Genomic DNA, 18,510 nt, shown 5'->3' on the forward strand with positions numbered 1-18,510 from the left:
TCCAACTTTCTCAGCATTTCATGCTGTCAGTGCTTTGGATTTTGGCCATTCTAATAGTTGTATAGTGGTCTGTTGGTCTAACTTGCATTTTCCTGATGACATGTTATATGGAACATCTTTTCATATGCTTATTTGCCACCTGTCTATCTTCTTTGCTGAGGTATGTTAAGGGTTTTGGCCTGTTTTTTAATCAGGTTGTTTTCTTACTGTTGAATTTTAAGAGTTCATTGTGGTTTTTGATTTGCATTTCCCTGATTAGTGATGTTGAACATATTTTCATGTTTTTTGGCCTACAGTTTTGTGTGTGTGTGTGTGTGTGTGTGTTTGAGACAGAGTCTCACTCTGTTACCTGGCTGGAGTGCAATGGGGTGGTCTTGGCTCCTCTGCCTCCTGGGTTCAAGCGATTCTCCTGCCTCAGCCTCCCGAGTAGCTGGGACAACAGGTGCCCACCAGCACACCCAGATAATTTTTGTATTTTTAGTAGAGATGAGGTTTCACTATGTCGGCCAGGCTGTTCTCGAACTCCTGACCTCATGATCCACCTGCCTCGGCCCCCCAAAGTGCTGGGATTACAAGCGTGAGCCACTGCACCTGGCCTAGTTTTGCTTTTGTTTTTGAGACAGAGTCTTGCTGTGTTGCCCAGGCTGGAGTGCAGTGGCACAATCTCAGTTTACTGCAATCTCTGCCTCCCAGGTTCAAGCGATTCTCCTGCCTCAGCTTCCGAAGTAGCTGGGATTACAGGTATGCATCACCACGCCCAGCTAATTTTTGTATTTTTAGTAGAGAAAGGGGTTTCTTCATGTTGGCCAGGCTGATCTCGAACTCCTGACCTCAAGTGATCTGCCTACCTTGGCCTCCCAAAATGCTAGAATTACAGGCATGAGCCACCACGCCTGGCCTGACCTAGTTTAAGCATACCAAAAGCTACTTTACATTTTAAAAAAGTGAATTTGATGTCTTTTGAAATCTCCTCTGTGCACTTGGGGAAGTCCCTGTCCTCTATCAACTTGAGAGGTTGGCTGCTGTGCTCACAAACCTTCATTTACACAGCAAGCCTTCATTTCAGGACGGCTGCAAAACGGAAGCCTAAAACAGTAGATGGTGACACAGAATGGTATTGTTACCAGCAGGGAAATGACAAGCTCGCCCCCTGGTGACAAGCTGGGGAGACAACAAATGTTCTTTTTTTTTTTTTTTTTTTTTTTTGAGACGGAGTCTCGCTCTGTCGCCCAGGCTGGAGTGCAGTGGCGAGATCGAGATCTCGGCTCACTGCAAGCTCCGCCTCCCGGGTTCACACCATTCTCCTGCCTAAGCCTCCCCAGTAGCTGGGACTACAGGCGCCCATCACCATGCCCGGCTAATTTTTTGTATTTTTTAGTAGAGATGGGGTTTCCCCATGTTAGCCAGGATGGTCTTTACCTCCTGACCTCTTGATCCGCCTGCCTTGGCCACCCAAAGTGCTAGGGTTACAGGCGTGAGCCACCGCGCCCGGCCACAAATGTTCTTAAAAGGCACAACCACCACAAAGAACATCCTCTCTACGGTACCTGGAATCTGGTAGAACACTAATTAGCACAAACCGTAGGTCACTCAAAATTGTTTATTCACAGGGACAGTTAAAACGGCTCAGTTCCAGGGGACAAATGTGTCACAAAGTCCTTGCTTACAAACTCTAGCTGAAGCTGCCTTGGGAAGAATCTGCTCCCTCAGCATGATGGGCAGTGCCAGGTGACTACACTGGAGGTGCTAATTTTTAACTGCCAATGTCTCTTCTAGACGATGGCAGGCTGATGTTTCATCTTCTTCAGCAACCCTGAAGCATAACAGCCTTTAAGCTGTATGTTGCATGTCCCTCTTGATCTCTGTGAATTTACTGAAAGATGTGACTCTAAAGACAAAATGAAGCCCACACCAATGATTATGTAAGTCAGAGGGTGGTCGTTTTGACTATTTAACTGTTCTTAGTTCTTTAAGACCTTAGTTACGTAAACCAAGATACGTTCTGATTTTCAAGCCATCCTAACCAAAATAATAAGAATGATGAAAATGATGATAGCTGATTCCTTTAGGCCCCGGGGCTGCTAATTTTTCAAACTTCCTGCTATCCTCCCCTCCCTACCACCAATCTCTAGGGCTCTCTAGTTTGCTCCTATTTTTCAGAGTTGCCAGAGTTTGAAAACTAAGACCCCCATAAACATGGCTATCTTCACAGAACACCCAGATGAAGGAATATTGACTGTAATAAACATTGTAGGCTATACTCCAGTAGCTGGGGCAATGGATCCATGTAAATGGAGCTACAGATTCAAGTCCCAAGTTTTTTTGCTCCAGCAGGTTGACCTTCAAGGGCTGCATCAGTCTTCAGAAATAGGAGCTGCCAGCCTCAAGCAGTTTGTTGCCTGGGAGGGAGGGTGGACCACATTACCCAAATGTTAAGGGTTGGACACCTTTCTGCTGTTCTTTGTGTAGCTGCTGGGCTCGATTTTTTAGCACCTCAGCCTTGGCCTCATCCTTATCAACACCATCCCCCAGCTTGTACATGCGACTGGCATTGGCACAGGCCCAGATATGACCCAGGTCACAGGCTTTCATGGAGTATTTACATGCCAGGTCCATATCCTTGGGAAAGCCTGGGGCACCCTGCAGGAACATGGCACTGAGGTTAAAGCAACTGGAAGTATAGCCACCATCACAGGCCCTTGTGTAGTAGTCCCTGGCCTTCCCCAGGTCAGGCTGGCCATCCTCATTAACCTGTCCATCATGTGCCAGGAGGCCAACGTTGTGACATGCTGCTATTGACTTCTTTCCAGGCTTCTCACACGCCATCAAAAAGCACCTGGCGGCAGCTTTCAGGTCCTGGGTCAGACCACCTGAGGGGAAGGAAAGTAGGAAAAAATAGACCCAAGCCAGGGCACAACCTAAATGTCTCAGGCCAAAGTCAGCGAATAATTTTTTTTTTTTTTTTGGAGAAAGGGTCTTGCTCTGTTACCCAGGCTGCAGTGCACTGGCATGATCACAGCTCATGGCAGCCTCAACCTCCCAGGCTAAAGCAATCTTCCCATCTCAGCCTCCCCAAGTAGCTGGGACTACAGACACACCCCAACCACTATGCCTGGCTAATTTTTAAATTTTTTTGTAGAGACAGGATCTCACTATGTTGCCTAGGCTAGTCTTAAACTCTGGGACTCAAGCGATCCTCCCACCTTGGCCTTCCAAACTGCTGGAATTACAGGCGTGAGCCACAACACCTGGCCCACAATTCCTGAATAAAGTTTAAGGCTGAGCACAGTGGCTCACACCTGTAATCCTAGCACTTTGTGCAGGATGATTGCTTGAGGCCAGGAATTCGAGATCAACCTGGGCGACAGAGCAAGACTTTACCTCAAAAAGAAAAAAAAAAATGTCCATGCTATGAGCTCAGGCAGCATGAAAGGTAGCCTGGCATAGTGCACAGAACTCCTAGCTTTCTCAGCCGTAGAATCTTTTGTTCAAATGATACCTTATGAGGAAACTCAAACAGGTAAAGGAGGTGAAAATTGGGAATGATAATAATATCTACCTCATGGGGTTACAGTGAGAACATGGCATATTACAAGCACTTAATTGTTCATTAATTTAAACATACAGTGGGCCCTCCATATCCATGGGTTCAACCAACCACACATCAAAAATATTAGGGAAAAAATAACAATACAATTAAAAAATACAAAATATATAAAATAGAACAATTATTTATTCAGTATTTACATTGTATTAGATAGTCTAAGTCAAGACTGTCCAACCCACGGGCCTGGGATGGCTTTGAAAGTGGCTTAACACAAATTCATAAACTTTCTTAAAACATTATGAAATTATTTTTATTATTATTATTATTTTTTTTTTTTTGAGACGGAGTCTTGCTCTGTCACCCAGGCTGGAGTACAGTGGCGTGATCTCGGCTCACTGCAACCTCTGCCTCCAGGGTTCAAGCGATTCTCCTGCCTCAGCCTCCCAAAATGCTGGAATTACAGGTGCATGCCACCACACTGGGCTAATTTTTGTGTTTTCAGTAGAGAAGGGGTTTCACTATGTTGCTCAGGCTAGTCTCGAACTCCTGACCTCGTGATCCACCCGCCTCAGCCTCCCAAAATGCTGGGATTACAGGCGTGAGCCACCGCACCTGGCCTATGAGATTTTTTGGGATTTTTTTTTTAAGCTCATCAGCTATTGTTACTGTATTTTATATATGGCCCAAGACAATTCTTCTTCTTCCAGTGTGGCCCAGGGAAGCAAAAAGATTGAACACCCCTATTCTAAGTAATTGATTTAAAATACTCAGGAGGCCAGATGCGGTGACTCACGCCTGTAATCCCAGCACTTTGGGAGGCCGAGGTGGGCGGATCACCTGAGATCAGGAGGTTCAAGACCAGCCTGGCCAACATGGCGAAATCCCATCTGTACAAAAATACAAAAATTAGGCTGGACGCAGTGGTTTACGCCTGTAATCCCAGCACTTTGGGAGGCCGAGGCAGGTGGATCACGAGGTCAGGAGTTCGAGACCAGCCTGGCCAACATGGTGAAACCCTGTCTCTACTAAAAATACAAAAAAATGAGCTGGGCATGGTGGCAGGGGCATGTAATGCCAGCTACTCGGGAAGCTGAGGCAGAAGAATGGCATGAACCCCAGAGGCGGAGCTTGCAGTGAGCGGAGATCGCGCCATTGCACTCCAGCCTAGATGACAGAGCACAACTCTGTTTCGAAAAAAAAAAAAAAATTAGCTGGGCATGATGGTGGGTGCCTGTGATCCCAGCTACTTAGGAGGCTGAGGCAGGAAAACTGCTTGAACCCAGGAGGTGGAGGTTGTAGTGAGCTGAGATTGTGCCATTGCAGTCCAGCCTGGGCGACTGAGCAAGACGCCATCTCAAAACAAACAAACAAATAAACAAAAAATAAAACAAAATACACAGGAGAATATGGGTAGGGTTATATGCAAATACTATGCCATTTTTATATAATGGACTTGAGCATCATCAGACTTCATTATCTGTGGCAGAATGGAGTGAGGGTCCTGGAACAAATTTCCCAAAGATACTGAGGGACAACTGAATACTGAATAGTTGCCAATTGCTGTGCTAGGTCCTGGGGAACAAACGACACTGTCCTGCTTTTGAGGCCTAATGAGACCTGTCTTGTGGGCTAATGAGACAGACATGAAATAACCATACAGGCCAGGCACGGTGGCCAGTAATCCCAGCACTTTGAGAGGCCCAGGCAGGAGGACCTCAGGAGGCCAGGAGTTCAAGATCAGCCTGGGCAACATAGTGAGACTCTGTCTCTATAAAAAATTTAAAATTAGCCAGGCATGGGGGCATGGGCCTGTAGTCCCAGCTACTGGAGAGGCTGAGGCAAGAGGACTGCTTGAGCCTGGAAGTTTTGACAGCTGCACTCTAGCCTGAGCAAGAGTGCAAGACCTCACCTCTAAATAAATAAATAACAATACAAATAAATGTATGATTTTCGCTGGGCATGGTGGCTCAGACCTGTAATCTCAGCACTTTGGTAGGCCAAGCAGGAGGATCACTTGCATCAAGGAGTTTGTGACTAGCCTAGGCAAATCTACAAAAAAATCAAAAATAGCTCAGCTCCTCGGGAGGCTGAGGTGGGAGGATCGCTTGAGCCCAGAAGGTCAAGGCTGCTGTGTGCTATGATTGAGCCGGTGCACTCAGCCTCAGCAATGGAGAGAGACCCTGTCTCACGAAAAAAAAAAAAAAAAAAAAAAAAAAAAAGATAATTTTAAGTGTGAAAAGACCATGGAGGAAAAGTATAGTGCAAGGTAGGCAAGCGGGGACCAGATCATGCAGGGTCACATTAAGGACCCCTGAATTTAATCTTTAAAACAATGGGAAATCACTAACAAATAATTTTAAGTAGAAGTGGTGGCAGGGCTCACTTTTTTTAGTTGTTTGTATGTGTGCAAAACTTCAAATCCCCATGTACCATTACTCAATCTCAAAAAATATAAACATTTTAACATTATTCTTTTAAGTAACCATCCAAATCCACCTAGAAATAACCATCATTATCATTAAGTGAACACCATTCCAGTCATCTTTGTAGCATGTGTTCAGATTAAATGCTGGCTGGTTGAATGGATACTAGATAGAAGTGTTTGGAAAAATTGGATCACAGATGCTATTGTAAGTAAAATATTTAACTTTGATTTTACTTGAATTTATCAGAAGAAAACCAAACTGAAGTGAAACTAAGGAAACTGCTGACCTACAAATTAATATTTTTAGCCCACAGTGACATTTCCTAAATGAGCCACTGGGGCTATCAAGAGTTTAGAAAAAATATTAAAAGGTTAGAATCATTTTTATTTTCATTTATTTATATTTATCTATTTATTTAGAGACAGCATCTTGCTCTGTGGCCGAGGCTGGAATGCAGTGAAGCAATCTCAGCTCACTGCAGCCTCCACCTCCTGGGCCCAAGTGAGCCACTGCACCTGGCCTAAAATTTAGTTTAAAAAATTAAAATGGGGCCAGGCGCGGTGGCTCACACCTGTAACCCCAGCATTTTGGGAGGCCGAGGCGGGTGGATCATTTGAGGTTAGTTCAAGACCAGCCTGGCTAACATGGCAAAACCCCATCTCTACTAAAAATACAAAAATTAGCTGGGTGGTAGTGGCACACGCCCCTGTAATCCCAGCTACTCAGAAGGTTGGGGCAGAAGAATCACTTAAACCAGGGGGTTGCGGTGAGCCGAGATCATGCCATTGCACACCAGCCTGGGCGACAGAGTGGGACCCTGTCTCAAAAAAAGAAAAAAAAGATGTCCTTGGCCAGGTGCAGTGGCTCACACCTTACGCTAGCACTTTGGGAGGCCAAGGTGCAAGGATTGCTTGAGGCCAGGAGTTTGAGACCAGCCTGGCAACATAGTGAGATCCTGTCTCTACAAAAAATAAAAAATTAGCCAAGCATGGGAGCACGTGCCTGTAGTTCCAGCTACTGGGGGAGGCTGAGGCAGGAGGATTGCTTGAGCCCAGGAGCTCAAGGCTGCAGTGAGTTATGGTTTTATCACTGTACTCCAGTCTGAGAAACAGAACAACAACAAAAAAGCTGCCTGTCAAAGGTCCTATTACCTATTTGTGTTGGTTTTTTTGTGTGTGTGTGTATGAGACAGAGTCTTGCTCTGTTGCCCAGGCTGGAGTGCAGTGGTATGATCTCAGCTCACTGCAACCTCTGCCTCCAGGGTTCAAGTGATTCTCCTGCCTCAGCCTCCTGAGTAGCTGGGATTACAGGTGTGTGCCACCATGCCGAGCTAATTTTTTTTTGTATTTTTAGTAGAGACGGGGTTTCACCGTGTTGGTCAGGCTGGTCTTGAACTCCTGACCTCGTGATCCACCCGCCTTGGCCTCCCAAAGTGCTGGGATTACAGGTGTGAGCCACCACGCCTGGCCTGTGGTGGTTTTAAATATGTCCATAAGTTCTTTAATATTCCTTCCTCTTCAAGAAGTGGAATTTAAGTCCTTTCCCTTAGTGTAGGCTACATCTAATAAATATGTGATAGAAATGAAAAGCGTGTGACTTCCAAAGATAGGTTATAGAAGACACTGTGGATTCTACCTTGTTCTCTCCTTTAAATTATTCACTCTGGGGGAAGCCAGACGCCATGTCATGAGGACACTCAAGCAGCCCATGGAGAGAACCATGTCATGACAATCTGAGCTCTCCCAATAACAGCTGGTAAGGAACTAGAGGCCTCTGCTACCAGCCATCAGAGTGAGTCATCTTAGAATTGGAAACTCCAACTTCAGTCAAGCCTTCCAATGACTACAGCCCTGGCTCCCTGGCCAATGTCTTGACTATAACCTCATGAGATACCCTGAGGTACCCCCACTAAACCACTCCCGAATTCTTGACCCACAGAAACTATTAAGGTGATTTGTTATTTAGCCATAGAGGATGTAAACACTATGCCAGTGATAACTACAATTAGAGTACAAGGAGAAAAGACAGAAGGAAGACAATTAATAATTACTGACCCCTTACTCTGTGCCGGACACATGCTGACGCCTTTTCCTATACTATCCTATTTAATCCTCACGACCCTACAAAGCAAGTACTATTTCCCTCCAATTTACAGGTGATGTAACTGAGGCACAGAGTTGAAGTGATTGGCTCCAGGTCCAACTACTTGCAAATAGCATTCCCTAAGGTTTACCTAACTTGAAAGGCTGTGGTCTTCCCCCCATCACTCTGCTGAACTCCTACCTCTCCATCTTCCTACAATGCACTTTCCCAATGCCTGCGAGACCCTTCTGCAAGAGCTTATCATGGGGCTCAGGTGTGAGGCCAGCACTGCTATCAATGACAAGGACCCAAAAAGCGGGCCCTCCTTACCTTTTCCAGTCACGTAGTAGGCCCCCAGTTTGTAGCAGCTATCGCTGTGCTGGTTCTCTTCGCAGTTAAACTTCAACACTTTGGCAGCCTCATCAAAATTCTTCCGGATCCCTTCCAAATAGTCCACCAGCCGATAGCAACCTGCGAGGAGAGGGCAAGGGCTGTTCTTCATGTCTGGGGCTGCTGCTTCACAGTGGGGGTTTGGGGGTAGGGGGTGCCCAGGTGTGGCAGGCCAGGCTATGTCTTTTAAGATAGCCCCTGTCCTCCTGAGGTGTGGCAAGTTGACCTTACCACAAAGAATGTAGGTGGTGTTTAGCCATTCCTACAAATGGCATTGTCTCCCCATAGCCATGGACTGAGCAATGTATGGCCTGGGGAGACCTCAGCCCCTGCACTGGCTCCACCACTCACCAGCCCTTCTGCTCCCTGTCAGCCACGTCCAAATACCCACTGACTTCCATGATTGAAACTTTGCTAGTTTTGGAAACTCTCATGAAGTTCAATGGTAAAAACAGTGAAAACCTAAAAGGCTCATAGGCTAGTCTTTGTAGCAGCAACAAAAGGGTGCCGGGCCAGGCTCAGTAGCTCATGCCTGTAATCCCAGCACTTGGGGAGGCTGAGGCAGGAGGATCACTTGAGGTCTGCAGTTCAAGACCAGCCTGGACAGGATGAAACCCTGTCTCTGCTAAAAATACAAAAAAACTAGCCAGGAGTGGAAAAATATTAAAAAAATTAGCCAGGTGTGGTGGTGCACACCTGTAATCCCAGCTACCTGGGAGGCTAAGGCAGGAGAATCGCTTGAACCCAGGGGGCGGAGGTTGCAGTGAGCCGAGCTCACGCCACTGCACTCCAGCCTGGGTGACAGAGCGAGACTCTGTCTTAAAAAAAAAAAAGAAAGAAAGAAAGAAAAAGAAAAGGGTGCCGTGATGACTATATCTTACTCCTCAGCCAGGGTAGGAACATGAAAGCCAAACAGGAAGAGTAGAGATGGCAGCTTCTATGGAAATAGGCTCAACTTGCTTGGCAGTCTCCCAGTCCCAGTAAACCTCTCTCCTTAATCTCTCTCCCCTCTTCTTCACCCCCAGTGACAACATATATCTCTCATTCATTTTCGTTCAACAAATACTTGAGCATCTCTATGCATCTATATACCAGACATGGTTATAGATGCTGAGAATATACTCATTTGCCCTCCTAAAATTTACATTCTAGGGGAGGAAATACAATAAGTAAATAAATGAACAAAATTTATTCAAACAGTAATAAATATTATAACAACTCAGAAACAGGAAGTGAAATACTGCATGTCCTCACTTATATGTAGGAGCTAAATACTGTGTACACATGGACATAGGAAGTGTGGAATAATAGACACTGGAGATTGGAAAGGGTGGGAGGATGGTGAGGGATAAGAAATTACCTAACGGGTACAAGTGCATTATTTGGGTGATGGTTACATTAAAAGCCCAGACTTCCCCAGAATTTGGGAGGCTGAGGCAGGCAGATCACCTGAGGTCGGGAGTTCTAGACCAGCCTGACCAACATGCAGAAACCCCGTCTCTACTAAAAATACAAAAATATTAGCCAGGCATGGTGGCTCATGCCTATAATCCCAGCTACTCGGGAGGCTGAGGCAGAGAATCACTTCAACTCGGGAGGCGGAGATTGTGGTGAGCCGAGATGGCGACCACTGCACTCCAGCCTGGGCAACAAGAGCGAAACTCCATCTCAAAAAAAAAAAAAAAAAAAAGCCCAGACTTCACAACCAGGCAATATATCCATGTAACAAAACTGCACTTGTACCCCTTAAATTTATACAAATAAATAAATAAATAAATGCTATGACTGAAATAAAACAGGATAACTGTTTGCTGTCAACTTTGGGTGAATGGCTAACAAAGACTGAGCCACTGGGGAGGGGGCTCACCAAGGACTGTGACCTCAATAAGAAGAAAGCACTAGCTATTTAAAGACAATGAAATGGGAGTGGGGCAGGGATTTGGAAAAAACTTAGAAATAAAAAATAAAAAATGAAATTAAAAGACAACAAAATGGGCAGGGGCACAAAGTCCTGGCACAAGGAACAGTAAATACAAAGACCTGAAAGAGAGAATAAATTTGGCACGAATAAGGTACAACATGGCTGAACCAAGTAGGAGGGTCAGGAAATGAAGAAGGAAGGTAGGGACCAGACCACAGGCCTTGTGAAACATAGGATGGACTTATGACATTTTCCACCTGAAACCGTAAACCACTGGAGGGTTTTAAGAAAATAAGTAATATGATTCAGGCCAGGTGTGGTGGCTCATGCCTGTAATCCCAACACTTTGGGAGGCCAAGGCGGGTAGATCACTTGAGGTCAGGAGTTCGAGACCAGCCTGGCTAACATGGTGAAATCCCGTCTCTACTAAAAATACAAAAATTAGCCAGGCTTGGTGGTGCATGCTTGTAATTCCAGCTACTTGGGAGGCTGAGGCAGGAGAATCACTTGAACCCGGGAGGCGGAGGTTGCAGTGAGCTGATATTGTGCCACTGTACTCAAGCCTGGGCAACAGAGCAAGACTCAGTCTCAGGAAAAAAAAAAAAAAGCCAGGTGTGGTGGCACACGCCTGTAATCCCAGCTACCTGGGAGGCTGGGGCAGGAGAAGTACTTGAACCTGGGAGGCAGAGGTTGCAGTGAGCTGAAATTGCGCCACTGCACTCCAGCCTGGACGACGGAGTAAGACCCTGTCTCAGAAAACAAACAACCAAAAAGCCACCAAAACCAAACAAACAACCCCACCCCCCAACAAAAACGTTACTCTGGTATATATGTTCATATATGCCTGGGTGAGTATGGAGGAATTTAAGTATGTGAGGGCATATAATTGGGCATTGATAAGAAATGTTATTTTAAATCTAATATTTAATATAACAAAATTAAAATTAAAATATCAGTTTATCTGTGAGTAGAAATGGATTTTAAGGGAGTAAAGTGCAAAGAGAGGGACAGGTTAGAAGGTGACTTCAGTTATCCAGGTAAGAGAGCGTGACATGCAAGGAAACTACTACACCAGTTGCTACAGTAACTATGGCCTCTTCTCAGGTCTCCTAAAGTACTGCAGCCAGTCCTTTTCATATATCCACCCTTCCCGATTCCAAGAACTTGCTTCTCAGACATGTTTTGCTCTCCATTGCCTACAGAGCAAAGTCTATATTCCTTACCCTGGCATTCAAGCCCTGACATACTGTGGCCCAGACTCCCGCTGCAAACGTACTACATCCTGACTTCAACCTTCCAAAAGATAGCACTTTCTGCCCACACTCTCCTCCATTTAATCAACACTTGCCCAGCCCTCCAGACCTCCCCTCAAAGTCTTCCCTAACCACCCTGTTCCTTAGTGACACTAATTCCTCTAAGTTCTTTCTATACTTAGGACATGGACCAGCTCTCAAAGAACAACCCCAGGTTCTCTTTTTTTTTTTTTTTTTTTGAGACGTTGTTTCGCTCTTGTTGCCCAGGCTGGAGTGCAATGGTGCGATCTCGGCTCACTGCAACTTCTGCCTCCCGGGTTCAAGCAATTCTCCTGTCTCAGCCTCCCGAGTAGCTGGGATTACAGGTGCATGCCACCATGTCCGGCTAATTTTTGTATTTTTAGTAGAGACAGAGTTTCATCATATTGGTCAGGCTGGTCTTAAACTCCGGTCCTCAGGTGATCTGCCCACCTCAGCCTCCCAAAGTGCTGGGATTACAGGTGTGAGCCACTGTGCCCGGCCCAACCCCAGGTTCTTTTTAAGCCGTCATACTGCAGAGCAACTCTGTGTCATGACTATGTTATGATATGTATATGGTTATGTTATGGTCTATGTTATGGATTAGCTTCGAGGAATAGCTACGTCATTTCTGCAAACTAAACTGACTAAACTGCAAGCTATTAGAAGGTAGGGCCAGTACCACTTTTTATCTTTTTTTTTTTTTTTTTTTTTTTTAGTAGCGACAGGGTTTCATCATGTTGCCCAGGCTGGTCTTGAACTCCTGGCCTCAAGTGATGCTCCCGCCTCACCTCAGCCTCCCAAAGAGCTGGGATTACAGGCTTGTGCCACCACACCAGACCTTTATTTGAAAGAAAAAAAAAAAAAGGCTGGGCACAGTGGCTCACACCTGTAATCCCAGCACTTTGGGAGGCCAAGGCAGATGGATTGCTTGAGGTCAGGAGTTCGAGACCAGCCTGGCCAACATGGTGAAACCCTGTCTCTACTAAAATACAAAAATTAGCAGGGCGTGGCAGTGAGCACCTGTAATCCCAGCTACTCGGGAGGCTGAGGCAGGAGAATTGCTTTAACCCAGGAGGTAGAGGTTGCAGTGAGCTGAGATCGAGCCACTGTACTCCAGCCTGGGTGACAGAGTGAGACTCAGTCTCAAAAAAACAAAAAAATTAAAAAGTAGGCAGTGCGCAGTGGTTCATGCCTGTAATCAAAGGCGGGAGGATCACTTGAGACCAGCCTGGACAACATAGTGAGATATTATCTCAAAAAAGAAAGAAAATATAAAAAATAAAAATAAAGCAAGAAGAAGAAAACCACCCAAAGGTATTATTAGCTGCTCTGGGTGGACCCCTACTGGTCACCACCATCCACCTATACTCTCAAGTCAATTCAGTGTTCACACAACACACGGGACACAACTGTGCTTCAGGGCCTCTTCGCCAGCTGTTACCTATGGTAAGATCTGCATGGTTCACTCCCTTACCTTCTTCAAGGCTTTATTCAATTGCCACTTTCTCAGTTCCCTGATCACTCAATTTAAAACTGCCCTCCTGTCCTCCTGATACCCTTCACCCAGTCCTTTTTCCAGGGCACTTACTTACTTTCTTTTTATTTTATTTTATTTATTTATTTATTTAGAGACGGAGTCTCGCTCTGTCGCCCAGGCTGGAGAGCAGTGGCGCGATCTCCGCTCACTGCAAGCTCCGCCTCCCGGGTTCCCGCCGCTCTCCTGCCTCAGGCTCCCGAGTAGCTGGGACTACAGGCGCCCGCCACCACACCCGGCTAATTTTTTGTATTTTTAGTAGAGACGGGGTTTCACCGTGTTAGCCAGGATGGTTTCGATCTCCTGACCTCATGATCCACCCGCCTCAGCCTCCCAAAGTGCTGGGATTATAGGCGTGAGCCACCGCGCCCGGCCGGTACGTACTACTTTCGAACACGATTTTATGAATTACCTGAGGCTTACTGCCCGACTTCCCGCCCTAGCTTAGAAGCTCCACGAGGGCAGGGAGTTTCTATCTGTTCACCGATGGATGCCCAGTCCCTAACCCAAAAGCCCCAGCACGTCTCTTCCTACCCGCCCCGGCCTCCAGACTCGGTCTTCCCGGGACACATCGCCCTTCCCAACACACGCGGTCACCGCGATCCACAGACCCCGTCCCCCGCCCGCCACGTGATTCCTTCTCCAGCCTCTCAGAGGTCGCAGACCAGACCTCTCCGGGCACGCCCCTCCCCGACGCGTCGCCGGGCTGCGCTGGAGCCGCTCACCGTCCGGGTCCTTCTCGTGATAGCACTGGTAGTTGCACTCCACCTCCATGTTCTCCAAAAAGGACTTCACCTGCTCCTCATCCTGGAAGTCCACCATGCCGGCCATGGTTCGCGCTGGCCCAGAGACGGTCACGTGAGCCGGCGGAGGGAGCGGGGCGGGGCGTGGGGCTGACGCCGTCCGCGGCGCTCTCCCGGGATCCCGGGGCGAGCCAGGCGAGCCTGCGCTTCCCAGCAGCCCTCGCGCCGTTGAGGACGCTGGCAGCCACGCTTCTAAGGCTAACCCCCTTCCTGAAACTGGGGGCGGTCTTTCTGCAGCACCTTATCCATGCTTGCTTTGTAGCCTTTGTGATTTTCCACCTGCAGTCATTTATTTATGTATAATCCCTAAGCGCCTACTGTGTGCCTCACCAGTGCATTGTTCTAGGGATATGACAGCTAGGAATATGGTCCCTGCCTTCAAAGAACTTGGAGTTCAATAGGAAGACATTCGCTTATCCATTCAGCAAGCATTTAGAGGACCTTCTATATGTGCCAGGTGTAGCTGGACAAAGTGCAGTGAGCAGTCTGATTCATCTCTCTTCTTCCCAGACCTGTCTTGGCCACCAACATGAATTACCTAAGCAATGAATGGCTATGGGAGATGTTGACTGGAACACAGTAGCAGTGAAGGGTGTAGCAATGCCACTGTTATAACATCTAGTACTCAAACAGTGCTGAAATTTGTTCCAGGCTCTAAATGCTTTATATGAATTAACTCATTTAATTCTCATTATATATCATGTCACTGTAAACTTACACTCACAGTGACACTGTGGGGCAGATATTATTATTATCCCCATTCTACAGATAAGAAAACTAAAGTACAGAGAAATTAAGTAATTTGTCCAAGGTCACACAGTGAGGGAGTTGGTATGCAATAATTTTTTTTTTTTAATAAAAGAATGAATGAGGCCAGGCACGGTGGTTCACGCCTGTAGTCCTAGCACTTTGGGAGGCCGAGGCGGGTGGATCACCTGAGGTCAAGAGTTCGAGACCAGCCTGGCCAACCTGGTGAAACTCTGTCTCTACTAAAAATACAAAATTAGCAGCGTTCTCTACTAAAAATACAAAATTACAGGGCACACACCTGTAATCCTAGCTCTTCGGGAGGCTCAGGCAGGAGAATTGCTTTAACCTGGGAGGTGGAGGTTGCAGTGAGCTGAAATTGTGCCATTGCATTCCAGCCTGGGCGACAAGAGCGAAAAAGAATGAATGAAGTAGAAAAGGAACATGTCAAGGAGATGGGGAAGAGGAGAGGAAGTTTACCTACATTTTGCTTTGTTTTCCTGCTAAGAATCATCAGTTCCATAAAGCCTAGATGGAAAGTTCTCCTAAGATAGCCACTTCCTATTCATCTTTTTTTTTTTTTTTTTTTTTTTTTTTTTTTTTTTTTTTTTTTGAGACGGAGTTTCGTTCTTGTTGCCCAGGCTGAAGTGCAATAGCGTGGTCTCAGCTTACTGCCACCTCCGCCTCCCAGGTTCAAGCGATTCTCGTGCCTCAGCCTCCCAAGTAGCTGGGCTTACAGGTGCCCACCACCACGCCCGGCTAATTTTTTTTGTATTTTTAGTAGAGACAGGGTTTCACCATATTGGCCAGGCTGGTCTTGAACTCCTAACCTCAGGTGGTCTGCTGGCCTCGGCCTCCCAAAGTGCTGGGATTACAGGCGTGAGCCATCACACCCGGCTGACTTCCCATTCATCTTTGAATCCTATCCAGCCCTAGTTTTGAATTCTCAATGGAGCTAAATCCATGGCTTCCCATCGCCTATAACAATGCTTTCCAAATGGCTCCATTATTAAGCTATCCCCAATGGCAGCAAAGAATGGACTGTTTCCAACCACTTATTTATTGGAAGGCAGCCAATAATGTCTGAAATCCCAGTTTTATTTTTTAAATTCATATGATTTTACATTCAATTCCCCATAATACATCTTTCATAGGATAACAGAAGATTGCCTTCCCCCACCAAGCCTTTGAGTAAAATTGACATTCCAGGCAATATACCACATTTACCTGTGGTTTCTTATACCCTGATCACCTTAGGGGACTCCTCAGTACACATGGCCTAGGATGGGAATCCTTGAACTTTGGTTTGAGGTCATCTTCTTTAGGATGGCCTTCAAGACCCTGTGCAATCTGATTCTAGCCTTATATTCTGCCTCTCTTCCCCCACATCCCACCAACCTTCTGTTCTCTGAATAGATCCCAAGTTTGTGTCCCTGTTTATCTCTGCTCTTGATGCCTGGACCACCCTTTTTGACACAAATCGGAAATACTCTCCTATGTAAAGTCTTCCCAGACACAACAACTACACACATTCAAATTAGATTTAGATGCTCCCATTTTGGTGTTCCACACCACTTGGTTTATTCTGGTATAGTGTAGTAGGAAAGAAAGAACTGGCTTTGGAGTGGGGACAGATCTTAGTTCAGAATCCATGTTCCATGTTTATTAAATTGTGACCTTAAACCAATCATGGTTGTGAGTCTGAATCCTCTTCTGTAAATGCAGATCCATTTGTAATGGCTGTCAGAAGGACTACAAGTTCATGTATGCAATGTGCTTGGCAGAGCGCCTGGCTCAAAGTCATTCCTGTTCCAGGAATGTTTCTTGTCATTCCAAAATGGCGTGAAAGTCTGTGTCCCCCACCAGACTGTGACCTCTGTGTCCTGTATGCTGGTCACAGGGCCAAGAATAGAATAGGGCTCGATGATAGAATACAGCAGGGTGATGTCGATTACTGAAATCTGGGAATGTTTCCCTTTATTTTATGAGTTGAACTGCATTGAAATGAGATCACCTGAGCGGTAGAGGGCACAAGAGAGTTAGTTGGTGACGAAAGGCTGAACCAAGTAAGAGGTCACTTTTTTTTGTTTTGCTCTTTCATCCAGGCTAGAGTGCAGTGGCGCGATTTTGGCTCACCACAACCTCCGCCTTACGGTTTCAAGCAATTCTCCTGCCTCGGCCTCCCGAATAGCTGGGATTACAGGCGCCCACCACCGTGCCCACCTAATTTTTGTATTTTTAGTAGAGATGGGGTTTCACCATATTGGCCAGGCTGGTCTCGAACTCCTGACCTCGTGATCCATTTGAACTTACTGTTGCCTCTGCCCTAGAGTGCTTTTCCCCTGTATTTTTTTTGGCTTGCCTTCTTAAGTTCTCTGCTTCAATTTGACATCGTCCATGTGGTCGTAGCTCATTCTTGTTATAATCACAGTGTCTTGATTGTGCCCAGCAATATTAGGTGCCCAAGTATTGTTGATTGAATTAAGAAGAGGGATTATCATTCCAAATAATTTGGTTTTCTTTAATGGAACTTAGAATATCACTGACTTTTGCTCTTTTGACCCAGGTTTTTCTTAAAGCTATAAGAAACATTAAATGAAGGTCTAATTGACATACAGGAAACTGCACATAACTTTAAAGTAACAATTATGAGTTTCTGCCTATGTATACACCTGTAAACCATTATCACAATCAAGATAATGAGCATATTCATCACCTCAAAGTTTCCTCATGTGCCTTTGTACTTCATTCCCTCCCCAGCAACCATTAATCTGCTTTCTGTCACTGCAGATGGGTTGCATTTTGTAGAATATTATCTAAATAGAATCATACAGTAACTACTGTTTCTTTTTTATAGTTTCTTCGATTCAGCATAATTATTTTGAGATTCATCCATGTTACCACATGTATTAATAGTTCATTCTTTTTGTTAGTGAATGATATTTCATGATGTAGATATATCACAATTTGTTTATCTATTTGGGTTTTCAGTTTTTGGCTTACAAATAAAGCTGCTGTGAATATTTGTGTACAAGTCTTTGTATGGGCATTCATTTCCATTTTTTGGGTTCATACCTAGGAGTGGAATGGCTAGATCATATGGTAGGTATATATCTAACTTTAAGAAATGCCCAAACTGTTTTCTAAAGTGTTTCTACCATTACATTCTTACCAGCAGTGTTTGACAGTTCTAGTTGCCCTACATCCTCACCATCATTTGATGTGTGGTCAGTCTTTTAAAATTTTAGCCATTATAGTGAGTATAACAGTATCTTATCATGGGTTTAGTTTGTATTTTTTTGAGTGACCAATAATGTTGGCGTCTTTTCATGTGCTTATTTGCCATCCGTGTATCTTTGATGACATGTTTGTTAAAATCTTTCGCCCCCTTTTCATTGGATTGTTTTTTATTATTGCATTCTAAGAGTTCTTTATATATTCAAGTCCTTTATCAGAAGTTTTTCATATATTTTCTCCCAGTTTTGCCTGCCTTTTTTGTTTTTATAACAGTGTCTTTCAAAACCAAAAGTTTTTCATTTTAATGGTGTGTCTAGTTTATTGATTTTTTTCCTCTTGTTAATAGTTTGTGCTTTTTCTTTCATATTCAAGAAGTCTTTGCCAAACCCAAAGTCACTAAGATTTTATCCTATATTTTCTTGTAGAAATTTTATGGTTTAAATCTTATATTTAGGCTGGGCGCGGTGGCTCACGCCTGTAATCCCAGCTCTCAGGGAGGCAAGAGGCAGGAGGATAGCTTGAGCCCAGGAGTTTGAGACCTGCCTGGGC

At 45.4% G+C, this 18,510-nt stretch overlaps 1 protein-coding gene across 1 annotated transcript; it reads right to left on the bottom strand.

Annotated features, from left to right (window-relative positions):
• Positions 1–1,581: 1,581 nt before the first annotated feature.
• Positions 1,582–14,039, bottom strand: LOC100598111 (cytochrome c oxidase assembly factor 7). Its single transcript, XM_003264417.4, has 3 exons — positions 13,900–14,039; positions 8,386–8,526; positions 1,582–2,870 (listed from the first exon to the last, which is right to left on the bottom strand). The coding sequence occupies exons 1-3, from the start codon at positions 14,003–14,005 to the stop codon at positions 2,422–2,424; spliced, it is 696 nt and encodes a 231-aa protein (XP_003264465.1). The 5' UTR covers positions 14,006–14,039; the 3' UTR covers positions 1,582–2,421.
• Positions 14,040–18,510: the final 4,471 nt, after the last annotated feature.

The sequence above is a fragment of the Nomascus leucogenys genome, chromosome 9, assembly GCF_006542625.1.
Source record: "Nomascus leucogenys isolate Asia chromosome 9, Asia_NLE_v1, whole genome shotgun sequence".
Lineage (NCBI taxonomy): Eukaryota > Metazoa > Chordata > Mammalia > Primates > Hylobatidae > Nomascus > Nomascus leucogenys.